The sequence below is a fragment of the Pectinophora gossypiella genome, chromosome 5 (assembly GCF_024362695.1).
Source record: "Pectinophora gossypiella chromosome 5, ilPecGoss1.1, whole genome shotgun sequence".
Lineage (NCBI taxonomy): Eukaryota > Metazoa > Arthropoda > Insecta > Lepidoptera > Gelechiidae > Pectinophora > Pectinophora gossypiella.
The window spans coordinates 11,567,405-11,580,100 of record NC_065408.1 but is presented as its reverse complement, the minus strand read 5'-3'; the positions used below and the strand labels follow the sequence as shown (position 1 = coordinate 11,580,100).

The 12,696-nt window shown below is 37.9% G+C and overlaps 1 protein-coding gene across 5 annotated transcripts; it reads right to left on the bottom strand.

Annotated features, from left to right (window-relative positions):
* Positions 1-3,257: 3,257 nt before the first annotated feature.
* LOC126367073 (band 7 protein AGAP004871-like) lies at positions 3,258-11,873 on the bottom strand. 5 transcript variants are annotated; one of them, XM_050010471.1, is made up of 8 exons: positions 11,319-11,873; positions 11,193-11,234; positions 10,932-11,032; positions 10,375-10,530; positions 5,593-5,690; positions 4,603-4,764; positions 4,007-4,172; positions 3,258-3,697 (listed from the first exon to the last, which is right to left on the bottom strand). In XM_050010471.1, the coding sequence occupies exons 1-8, from the start codon at positions 11,461-11,463 to the stop codon at positions 3,545-3,547; spliced, it is 1,023 nt and encodes a 340-aa protein (XP_049866428.1). In that variant the 5' UTR covers positions 11,464-11,873; the 3' UTR covers positions 3,258-3,544. The 5 variants fall into 5 exon arrangements, with proteins under 5 accessions (XP_049866428.1, XP_049866430.1, XP_049866432.1 ...); XM_050010473.1 differs by having other exon boundaries at positions 11,622-11,873; XM_050010475.1 differs by having other exon boundaries at positions 11,814-11,838.
* Between the last annotated feature and the right edge of the window lie 823 nt (positions 11,874-12,696).

Here is a 12,696-nt window from a genome sequence, read left to right as displayed (position 1 = left end):
AGAGTTTGTAAATATCTTAACTGGAAGAGAAGTACAAAATGGTTATGATACCTAAGGGAAGAAATGATGTACTTGTGACAGGGGAAACCTGTTTTCAATCAGATAAATAAAAAATATCTTTTGCGGGCCGATTAATCGACTATGCTTTGGGACTCTGACGTACAACTTTTAGGTTCAAGCATAACTGTGCACCGATGCCTTCTGTTTGAGCAACGTAAGTTTTGTATTCCATGAAGGAAAATAGAAAACTTACAAGCATAATCTTTGGATTGTCCGATATGACTTGGGCAGCGTTTCTAAGGCTTTCAGAGGCTTTAATCTCTCCTTCGGCGGCTATAATCTTGGCTTTGGCAATACGCCTGCCTTCAGCCTCAGCCGCCATGGCCCTTTGCAGTTCAATAGGAAGAACAACGTCTTTGCTGTAATTTGACATTAACTATATTTATTTATTTACATCAAGACCATTACAATAGAAATTAAGAATAGTTAAGAAATATTAGCATGCTAGCATAGACTGAGTCTGATTTCGATCATTGCTGTAATAAAATTACTGGAAAGTACTCCATATTCACACTTTTTGCTCCCAGCGTTCCAGCTATGAAAGCAGACTGACAGACAAAGTTACTTGTATTTCTCTTTGGGGTGTAGAGATACATAAACATACAAGAGGAAGATCGGCACGATCACATGAAGCACGTATGAAGAGCTAAGCGAGTACGTTTTAGACAAAGTAATATCATAGTACATCTCAACCCGTTCTACTTCGACGCCAAAAGTAGAAGTAACTTTGTCGATGCCTCTTCTGAGTTCCGTATTCATATTGTCACGACTGCTCAGCAGCGACGCGAGAGTATACTGCCCCAGAACGTTTCTCAACACAGCCACTGCTAACATCTGGGTCGAAAACCTGAAAGATGGAAAACTTGCCCAGATGCCCACTTAACATAGTTATTTCTGTAGGAAGAAAAAAAAAGTGGTATATCTATCTTCTTTCCAAATCGAAAAAGTCAAATCGATAGGAACACGATCCTCGAAGAAAATTATTCTTTTTCCTACCTACTTTTAAGAGCAATATTTTAATCAGATTCTCATACTATAGATACTTAACTTAGATAGTCCAAGTTTTCTATTGGCAAAAAGTTCTATAAATACCAAATTGCGGATTACTACTTCACCAGAAAAATCTGGAACACTCAGGGATCGTAAATTATAATTCTTGGATAATAATTCAGCTGTCACCCACGGCCAAAGGTGTTGTTATAGAGGATTACGTCATATCGGTGAGAAGTGGCCTGAAGTGAAGTATCGAAGCGAAAGTGCTTTCGGAAGCCGATACTTTCTGGTATCATTTCTTAACGGGATGTAATCGTGTCACAATTACCAAGGGATTTGTAAACAGTTCGCACTACTTAGAGTACTAGAGTACAATGTACTTAATCTATATTCTATATACATATATTACGAGTTGCTGTTCATTAGTCTCGCTAAAATTCGGGAACGGCTGCACCGTTTTGACTAACTTTAGTCTTGAAATACATATTTGTGGAAGTCCAGGGAAGGTTTACACGGTGATAAAATATGAAAAAGGGTGATCAGAAGTACACTGGGTTATTTAGTATTGTATAATGAAGGTTTATATTACGAGTGACGTTGTATATTCATCAAACAACTGATCGGCCTGGCAACGTGGTAGTAGATTACTGCTTCCATGGTCACTGTGACAGAGTCTTTTGTTAACACCTGAATAATTAATAAAATAAAAAAATATTATAAAAATAAAAATAAAATGAAATTATTATTATCAATAAATTAGTATACTATGATTACACTTTGACTACTATTGTAATATTGTAATATACTATGACTATGAAATACAATATATCACGTTTGTACAAAAACACAGAGTGTAGTGTGTGTAGACGTAAGTTATGCTGTTTACATTGATAAACACGCAGCGTCTATTCGTCAACACCCGCGATACTTGTCGCGTCGTTTTCTCAAATGAGAGCACCGTGTCGCGGGAGCTTAGAGCCTAGCCAATGTCACCTGATTAGCATAGGTCAATCCTATACCATTCCTTTTTATTCTACTGCCGTCAACGAATGCTAGGAAGGCTAGGTATATTTCTTACCTCCTGAGGGTCCAAGTTTATAGACTGTGTTCTTATGTCAATTGTTAGCATCTTGTCAGTTAGTGGGTACACCCAGATGAGTCCTGGCCCAACTGGCGAATTAGGTGTGACTCTGCCTAAGCGCAATATCACTGCACGTTTATATTGTTCTACTACCTATAAAATAATGAAACTTTTTAGAATGACAGATATAACGCACGCAGGATTATCGGTTTTTTTTTGATGACAAGTGTATTTAAATGTCCAGTGTCCACACACACTCCACGTGTGTGTTTTTTGGTGTAGTGTGTATGTGAACTTACATGAATCAAACGAAAGTGAAGGTGAACGTCGTGTCTTATAAAGAAGTGGAGAATGCTATACCGACAAAAGCGTGACTTTTAAATTAATGATGAAGTGTATACTGTATTGAAATTTATGGGCTGGAGATTTGTAATAAGCCTATAGATAAGTATTGACTTCATTTACTGTACCGTACATAATTAAGCTGTAAATCTTTCTAAAAGAAGGTTAACAAATTAAATAACTTACTTTAAAGCTCAGAAATAATATTGGAGGAAATATTACGACCAGTGACAGACACACGTATGTGACTATTTTCTCTCTCTTAGTTGGCCTATCAAACGACACTGAAATTATTCAAACGAAGGTATTAAATGTATTAAATAACACGCCAAACCATCGCTTTAGAACACAAACTTAGAATACCTAACAAAGCGGGGGACCTGTATGGGTTTAGTTATCCCGTACCGATACGATACAATAGAGTATAGACAGCGGTCTATTTAAAAATATCTACTATTCGGCGAATCTCGCGATATTCTATTAGGGCGCGCGTGATAACGTGACCATGCAGTTATTCCCACGTATTTGCGCTTTGTTAATGTTTTAACACCAACATACTATTTATTAATTACTTACAGCTTGTGTTTTCATCTGCGCTTGTTTTAAATTCGGTTTCTTGCATAGTGTTTTTTAAATATACTTCGAAAATAATGTAAACTCGTTGTTTATCTAAATAGGAATATATAAACAGTTTCTCAACGCTTCTCAAATTCTTATTTCGTGGAAGAACTGGAAAATGTGTTTTGGTTTTATGTCATGACGACAAATAACAAACACAAACAACAGTAGATAATAAATAATTAAATCTTTATTTTAAAAAGGTTTGACTAGACACCACAGATAGAAACTTATGTAAGTATAGCAAGTCAAGCTACGACTATAGACCTAACATTTTTGTTAAGTATTCGGACTTTGATCAAGTATTCGGATGACAATCTTATCTTATTTTTCTTATTTAAAGTTATGCTATAATGAATAAATTGTCTCAAAATACTGAAATTACTTAATTATCTAATAGCTTTTTCTTTTTTGACGATGTTTTTCTGATGAATGATTTGGCCGGATTTTTTAAAGAGGCAATACAGAACTACTCGGGCCGGCACCCCCACCACAACTACCGCCACCACCGAGGAAGGTCCTTAAGAAGTCCAATGGGAACGGAAAAATGATGGTAGAGTTTTTCTCCGCAGATATTGTGTTGAGCGACTGAAGATAACGGAGCTGTGAACCAACAACATTAATGTTTTGTCATTAAAAAGTTATGTACAGAGCTGGTGCATCAGACTACTTGCTGATACTCTTTGGGATCCAAGTCGTGGATATAATTTACGGCCTTAGCATCTTGCGGCCGAGATTTCCAGACAAAATATTTAGACAATGGGATTTAGATTTGACATTCGGTCTCACCATGCATCAGTTATGATGAACATTTCCAATAACCGACTCACCAACTCACTAACCGAGTATCTAACGCATATGTGTTGTACACAGCGAGGTGTCTAGTCTAGGTATTTCGTAAGGTATTCTTACCTGCAAAGCCATTGGGTTATCAATCATTACAAGCGAGGCTTCTCTCAAAGCTTTGGACGCCTTGATTTCTCCTTCAGCAGCGATGATCTTGGCTCGAGCCTCGCGATCAGCCTCCGCTTCAGCTGCCATCGCCCTCTGAAGCTGCACTGGTAATCGGACGTCTTTTCTGGGGATGGAAATTCGATTAATACTTTCAGGGATACACACTACGGGTTGTCTTGCGTTCATAATAGTGTCATATCACTTGGGGCCAGGATAGCACCTCTATTAGATGTTGTCTCCCTGTAATTTTTTTCCTATAAGTTGGTCATTTCTTTGCAAACATGACGTTTGGTTATGTCTGTGGTGTCCAAAGTGAGTATTTATCTTTCCTTCTTTCAATATAAGAATCGGTTAGTTTAGGCAGGCTTAGTTAAATGCCTGTGTAATGTCCAAAAATTCTGGTTTTGAATCTCGATTTGATGGACAAAATCGAACCAGGAATCCGGAAAAGTTTGCGTTGTTTCCGCTTTTCACCATGTATTCGGTGGAGTAGACAGCTCCCAGAACCGCTTATCATTTTAACAGACAAGGTTATTTTCTGATACAGAACTCACATTTCCACTCTCTCCACCTCCACACCCCAAGGGTCGGTGGCTTCATCCAAGTTGGCTTGCATCATGTGGCTGATGGCTTCCCGGTCTGACAGCAGTTGCGCCAGGTCTCGCATACCCAGCACGTTTCTTAAAGTAGTTGCGGCCAAGAGGCGGGTTGATGCACTGGAATTGTGAAGACAAAAAACATTATTTAGCTTTGTAGTGTGTGCGTAATCGTGTTGAAATAAATGTATGCTGAGTACTGACTCCACTGGGTGGGGGCAGCGCTGTCAGCTCAGTCAGTATAAGCTTATACTTATGCGGAACGGACGTGCTGTCAACATTGCGTGCTGTGCATAACCAAAGTACCAATGTTCTGTTGTTATTTGTTACCCTTTACCATGGTAAGACACCACCAGACTCAGACGTAAACTTGCGACTTATAATTTTTTGCCTACATATTTTGGTTGGTCTTCAATTATTTGCCTAAATTGGGATGAGTTCTTTAGAGAATAATCTCTGGTGTTTTGTTCTAGAGTCAGATTATCAACAGCCTTTGAAGAGTTTGTTGAATAAGAAAGATATTTCCCAATATACCCATGAACTTTGGCTGTAAATTCATGATATCCGAATCTTAGAATTTACAATAGAGCACCGCTATAGTTAGCCCGTGTAGACTTAAAGCTTGGCTCTACATGAGATCTGATAACTTTTTGACATTGTGATCGATATATGATCTCGTCTTCGCACATTTCACATGAAAATGTTTTTGTTGGGATTCATAATGTCCGAATCTCAGAATTTACGTTAGCGCATTACGGTACGCTCTTGGCTACGGCTAAGCAGATGAATTAAACACACACAACACATTTCAAATCATTTGCAAAATTTGCTCTTCGTCAAGTATGCAAATATTGACCCAGGCAGCGGATATAATTAACAAGTTGATGTAATTACTTGATGTATGTTTCACAACTTTAATAGTTGTAAGTTAATGGTAAAATAAATTACCTGTAATCAGCTACACGGACCACTGCGTTGAGTGGTTCCTTGATCCTGTAGTACACGACTGCGTCCACTGCTACTGTCACTGAATCTCGTGTTAAGACCTGAGGATACATAACATAACATAACAAATACTTTATTGCACAAACAGGAAAATACAAAGTACAAAACAAAAGCCTTATTGCTAAGTAGAAACACATACTTACATAAGTAGCAATACATACTTAGTTACAAAGTTAATATTTTGTGTCACCGTGGAATTGTACTTGTAAAATCCCTACGGTTCCCGGTGACAACACTTTCCAAGACTGTCTACTAAGTAATTTGCTTAGCGAAAGCTATGGGTTATGATATAATAAATCAGAATGTCGTGCGTGTTTCATCAAGTCCGTTTGTCGTCTTTTTTTAATGTGACTTATTGTAGACTAGTGCTGCCAAGTAGTTAATACCACAAATGGCATTAACTACTTGGCAGTTTGTCGTCAAACGCAATAATCTATTCGGCGTGCGTGTATGAAACGAATGATGACTGTGGAGGAAGCAGCAGAAATGTGTCAGGATCGAAGCAAATGGAATTCCATAGTCTCTGATTACCCCGGTGGGAAATAGGCGTGATTTTAAGTACGTATGTTCATTATATAAAAAAAAAACAATAGCTTGCAAGTTAAGTCAATGAGATTATCGAAAAAACTGTGCAAAAATGGAGCATGAGCAAAATAATATACTATTTATTGGTAGTTGACCATTTAAGTACATATTTATGTATTTACAATCCATGAAAGTACAACGGTCTCACTACACGCCAAGAGCATCTTTATCGAACGTAAATTGAAAATTATTCGAACGGGTCACATTTAATTGACAGTTGCGCGAAGACGAGCAAACGTTTCCCACGACATTTGAACTTGGAAAATGTCATCCCAAGTAGTGTCATATACCTGCGCGGACGCACAAATGCCACGGAGCAAAGGTAAAGGCTTGTTCTTCCGCGGGTTTCATCAATCTTCGGTGCTGCAACGGCCGATGGTTAATGCATTAGTTGGTAATATCGAAACTTGATGTTCGTCGCTATCGACAGTTATATTATAGGGTAGGTAGTGTAATTGATTAAGTATTCAGTTTAGTAATGCAGGTGTGAAATTATTTATTATAAAAGGACGTCACCACAGATATTAGGCTGCGTTTCCATTGACGCGGAGCTGTGCGGAGATGAGCGGAGATGTGCAGGAATCGACCAATCACCGTGAGACAGAGCGTCTTCGTTTTTCGCTCTCTCGAACGCTGTGATTGGTCAAATCCGCACTTCTCCGCTCTTCTCCGCTCATCTCCGCGTCAGTGAAAACCCGACTTTAGAAAGTGTTTTGAGGATGCCACAAAATTCCCAGACATTTAAAATAACATAACACATAACCGCTGCCTATATACGTCCCAATGCTGGGCACAGGCCTCCCCTCAATTAACCGGAAGGGGTATGGAGCACGGTGGAAAACCTCGCTGGTCCAATGCCGGTTGGTTTAGGTGTTTTTACGGCTAATAACCAGGACCACCCCACCAGGACCCCAGGAGGGTGGGTTTGTAATCTCTAAACCTAATACCTGTTAGAGGTAGTAAGCTTGATTTTACATTATGTATATGTATGCACTTACGATAATCTAATTAAAAATGTTTAAAACTGTACGATTGAAGCTTTAGTCTAATTAGGTCGAGTCCGGATATACTGTCTAGTCTGTTCCCTATCTGTCGACACTGGCAATGCGGGTAAGATAGACATGTCAAAATAAACACAGACAGACAAATTATATTATTATATAGAACTAAATTGAACATTACAAATGCGGATGTTACAAATATAGGCGTGCGATTGGGACTACGTTTCGTCTATATTTTTTATTATAATAAATATTATTATAATTGTTGATGATTTCTGTACCACTTATAACGTACCTACCTAGGTACATGAGCTGTTTATAATTTACAAATGTCTAACAAGTAAGTGCAATTCCGTGGTCCTTATCTCAACGGGAAATAGGCTTGATTTTATAAATGTATTTAATAAAAAAGTGAATAATTCTAATTTCTTTCTTTTTGCTCCGTAAGGTGACTGTGACTGTTTTGCCTTTCAATCTTATTAGGATAATATTTTAAAAGTAAGTAAGTAAAATGTTTATTTTTCATAAAAATACAGAAAATATTAGTACAATAAAAACCGCACAAAACCAATTTCTCGGTTTGTCTGTGGGAGTGTTAGTTTTAAATATTGTGACAAGATAGATCGGTAAAATTATTAGGCAATCAAATTAAAATTGTCTCAAGCGTGACTTTAGTTTGAAATTCGTCTTTGATATTCTAAAAATATTCGTTTACTGGCTTTTACTGGGTCGGTCTGTTTCTAGACAATTGGATTACAAGGAACGATTGTTGGCGTGTCGTAAAACTCTGATTGATAGTTTATAGCCTCATCAATTAAACTTGGGCCAACTGAATGGCGGGAGTACTGCGGCCATGATGGAAATAGGATGTTCCTACATAAAATGTAAGTAAATATGTCTCGTTGAAGCAGTGGATTTGAATTGATAATTGATAATAAAAAATAATGATCGTCATAAATTATGGAAGTATAATTATTTTCATAAACGTTGAAGTAATTTTAAAAAAGGAATATAAGTAATATGATCTTGCAGTTGCGCACCCTTTTTTACAACTGCATACATTTTGTTGGTGGAGCCACTATGGTGTCCTAGTATGATGATATCTATATTTTATTTTATTTATCTATATCATCATTATATTACACGCCTCTCTGTAGTCAGAGGTCAAGATATATGGATTTGTTTCTTTTTTATTAAAAGATTTGAGTGCGTTAAACCACGATAGGTACTGGTTTTGAGCAGCGAAGTGGTCTAAGGTGCCTATTCACTCTTGCCTTGAAAATCCCACTAACCATTTTGTAACCGTTGAATGCAAAACTACATTATTACCTAATGGATTAAATAAAAACAAAAAACGGTAGGATCTAAGTAGTTATTAAGAATACAGGCCTATTTTGCACTTTACAACGCACTTATCACTTATCATCAAGTGAAATTATACTAAAATGAGGATCTTACTTAAAAAAGAAATGTCCAAAAAGTAGCGTATACCTTGTGGTAACCTTGTGCGCGCTCTCATTTGGGTTACAGTTATCAATAGTATTAGGTACGCGTTCCCGTGTTATTGGCGCAGTGTGTGGTGTATGCATAGACCTCGTACAACGAATAGACAACCAATCTCTGTAAAAATAATGTCCGCTGCGCATCTTGTTACAAGCGACGGCGTGTGACGACACTGTACAATCGGTACTGCACTTTATTTAAACAGCCAGTACCATCTTAATTTGAGGGAACGAACTAAAAGCCCCGATTCTTGCAGACACCTCCTAATTTTACTTTAAGTTATACCTGTCATCTTCTTATTCGGCGACTAGGAAAGAGACGGATGATTGGCAGTCGTAAATTTTAGGAAGAATGAGTAAATGAATGAATAACCCGGGCGAAATAAAAAGGTATCTCGCTGGTATGCAAACCGTTTGACGTGTGCTGTCAACATAATTCTGGCGGGTGTAAAATATTTAGACGGTTGTTTTAGATTTCTGCTTAAAATTGACGTGTGTTCCATAAATTTTATGCTTGTCCATTACCCGTCCCTTCCCTTTTCGGCGGATAAGAAATTGACAGATATAACTTAAAATAAAATTAGATGGCGTCTGCAGGAATTAGCACCGAAAAACTCTAGCGAATGTGGGTCTACTTGTTTATAATAAGACTCGACCGAACCCTCCTATAACTACTACACTCAGTACATCAGGCCAGCTTTACTGTGTGCCATGTCACCTTCAAGTAACAGTTCGGTTTCGCTAGCCACATCAGAGCCCACCACAACAACGACCCGGGATAGATATTTAGGAGCCGCCGCCGTAGCCGGATACCGTTTGGACGACATGATGATGAGGATGATTTGTTTATAGTATGTCAGTGGGCGTATGGTGTGGTGTGTGGGCAATACACGTGTGTTTATACATTGACGTTCTCGCTGCAGATAAACTTAAATACTCAATAAAGCAGGTGATTGCTAATGTATAGTTCATTTTGTTCCATGAGAGAACGGAAGACATTTCAATGAGTCACGTTACAGAAGAGGCTTCAAATTTAACATGATGCATAGTGGAAATAAAGAACAATAGTAAAATTGTGTTTTAATATGAAAAAAGTCGAAAAAACTTTAGAAATTACGTATAACACTCGATCATAGATGATGTGACACAGAATAGAGAGGTACAAGAATTAAGGGTGTTGGAACCCTTGCTATATACGTTTCGGCGTCAATAGATGGTGTAAGATCGAAATTATTATTTATGTCATAGATAAACTAAGCTAAATGACCTCTACACATTTTTGCCACTACTTGAAGGTGTAAAGAACCTACAAACAATAAAAAAATATTATAAACCCTTCCTATTTTATTTACACCGAAAGCGCTAGGTAACGGATTAAAACTGGCTAAGGTCCCAAAATCCTTAAGAAATTCATGTTTGGATCATAGATAATTTGGATAATTGATATCAAGTGGTTTCCAGGATTTGTTGGCAATAGGCTCGCCCCCTATTACGGAAGATGGAACTTAAACCTAGCTGGCGAAGAGTGGGTGTACTATACACCTCTGCCTACCCCTTCGCGGATACAGGCGTGATGCTATGTATACTATCTTATGAACTAAAACTACGGCAGTGCTACAGTTAAAATACGTACTTACCTCTTGTGGTGGCACATCAAACGAGACAGTTCGAAGGTCGACCTTCCGATATGTATCGATGCAGGGCAGTACAAAGAAGAGACCAGGTCCCCTGGCGCCTCCTTTCCTCAGTCTGCCCAGACGGAAGATCACAGCGCGCTCGAACTCTTGAACTACCTGTGAAACATAATTATAGGCATACATTAATTACACCAAACAATAGGTGCCACAGTAGCAATGATAGTCACTGCATTACTCAATGAGGTTAACCAATATAATACATTAATACATTAATGGTATCACCACTTGCTGATAAACTGTCTGATAGCCTGTCGGATAAGTTCTGGATAGAATGTCAGTGGTATCAGTAATGTAAGTATGTATACCAGTAAGTAACAGTTCTCGTGTTCACTTGGTAGACTTTATAACAAGAGTGTTTTTTCTTCTAATTATGTAGGTAGGTACTTGTACATGGTTCTGCACACCGTAATAGGAATTAAGGTTGTGAGTTTCTGTATATACATAATATACGTGTTAAAAATATACCAATTCATTAATATAAATAAATCTGACTTTACCTTAAAACACTCAAACAATGAGAACGGGAAGGTGATGACAACCAAAAGGAATGAGAGAAAGGTGGCAAACCTCTCCACACATCCCACAGCCTCCGGGTTTGCTGTCACAAAACGACACTATTTTAACACCGTTAAATATCATTATTCATAAATTCATATTTTTTGGTCATACGATCTGTAAAGAGTTAGCTAGACGCGCCTAAAATACTAAAAGCTGGTTAAAACACGTTTCACTTTTGCACTCATACAACAAGTACTTACGCATGTGTATCGTGATAGCACAAGAGGTACCCGTATCGCAATCTAAAATATTCAAATGCACAAAATTAGAGTTCAGTAAGTTCAACCACACAGTAACGTAGGAAGCACTCGAGTTCGTGTACTCACGGCTCGGTATGTTGTCCCGCCGAGTGCTTACGGATCTCAACTCCGTCCGCATTTTCAACAAAATAAACCCCCACAAAGTAAAACAATAACAACACCTCATAAAACAGTGTTTAACCCGACCAACAATCACAGACTGCGCTGACATACGGACTAACTTACTGACAGAAGAGCACGAATGTTTACACGACCCAAAAACATACCGATTCCAACTAAAAATATCAATTACAATGTTCCGAAACAACAATGCGAAAGCTGATAAATCGGCGTCGTCGTCAATATCGTTTAGTGAAAAGTTTTATTTACGTATTTCGAGGTAGCACTCCACTTCGCCTGAATCCTTGTCGTTGCAACCGAAATCCATGGGGCGAGAGAGCAACGAGTGCCGCATTGAGTGTCATCCGAGGGCGAGGTCGCGGTGTCTTCTAACGAAGTCTAATTGATACTAAGGTGAGAAGCGCGGTTCAGGTTGTAGATAAAAATAAATAAATAACGCACTTTCAGGCATACCGGCGGTCGGCGCGGGCGCACACCGGCCCACGATGCTCCAAATTGTCGGATTTAGGTATTTTGGAATCGGCTCAAGCTCTGCTGCAGTTCGTAAATTGCCAGAGGATGTTTACACAATAAATAACTTTAGTGAATATTTGAGTGTCTGTTTTGATAAGGCGGTGCAGGAGTGCCATACGTGTAAGCTCATTATATGAAACGGATTGCCAGCTGTTGTTTGGGAATTAACGGCCTACTTTACGAACGTATGGTTTATAGCGTTATTAAATTAAATATTTTCGAATGATTGGAACACGGTAGGTTAGAAAAAAACAAAATTATTATTATACCTTAAATTATTACATTCTGGAAGTATCCCTACACTGTTCCGATGAGGTTGATGGATATGTGAAATACCTCGCGGACGCTTGCGTTTCCAAAATGACTATTTTATTTTTGATCAAATAAAATTAGGTACTTAGTGCGCAAAGTATAATCGATAACAGAGGATATCAAAATCAAGTAAAAGATGATAATGACGATGATTATGAAAACGCGTTTCACGGGAAATATTTTGAATTTAATACGTGTAACGTGTCGTATTATACCTACCACTAACATAGGTCGCCAATTGTGAAAAAAGCGAGGGCGATCATTATAGTTGTTTATTTATTTGAAAATAGTAAAACAGGCACAAAGAAAATACAAAGAAAAAGACAGTACAGATAAGCTTATCTCTAAACAAAAACATTTGTTTCAGCTGACCTACGTTACTACTGGAGATATTCAACGTATAATATTATATGTATAGACAGGCATACGTAATTGTTTAGAAATTACATTAATACTAATAATATAACATAATATAAACCTAAACCTACAATCCAAAATT

Excerpts from the sequence above, each read along its gene's own strand:
- LOC126367073 (XM_050010470.1), bottom strand. The coding sequence starts at position 11,463 with ATGTCAGCGCAGTCTGTGATTGTTGGTCGGGTTAAACACTGTTTTATG. Across the intron at positions 11,033-11,192 it reads TGCTATCACGATACACATGC|CAAACCCGGAGGCTGTGGGA; the intron begins GTAAGTACTTGT and ends GTTTTGTGACAG. Across the intron at positions 3,698-4,006 it reads ATAACCCAATGGCTTTGCAG|CTCCGTTATCTTCAGTCGCT; the intron begins GTAAGAATACCT and ends GTTGGTTCACAG.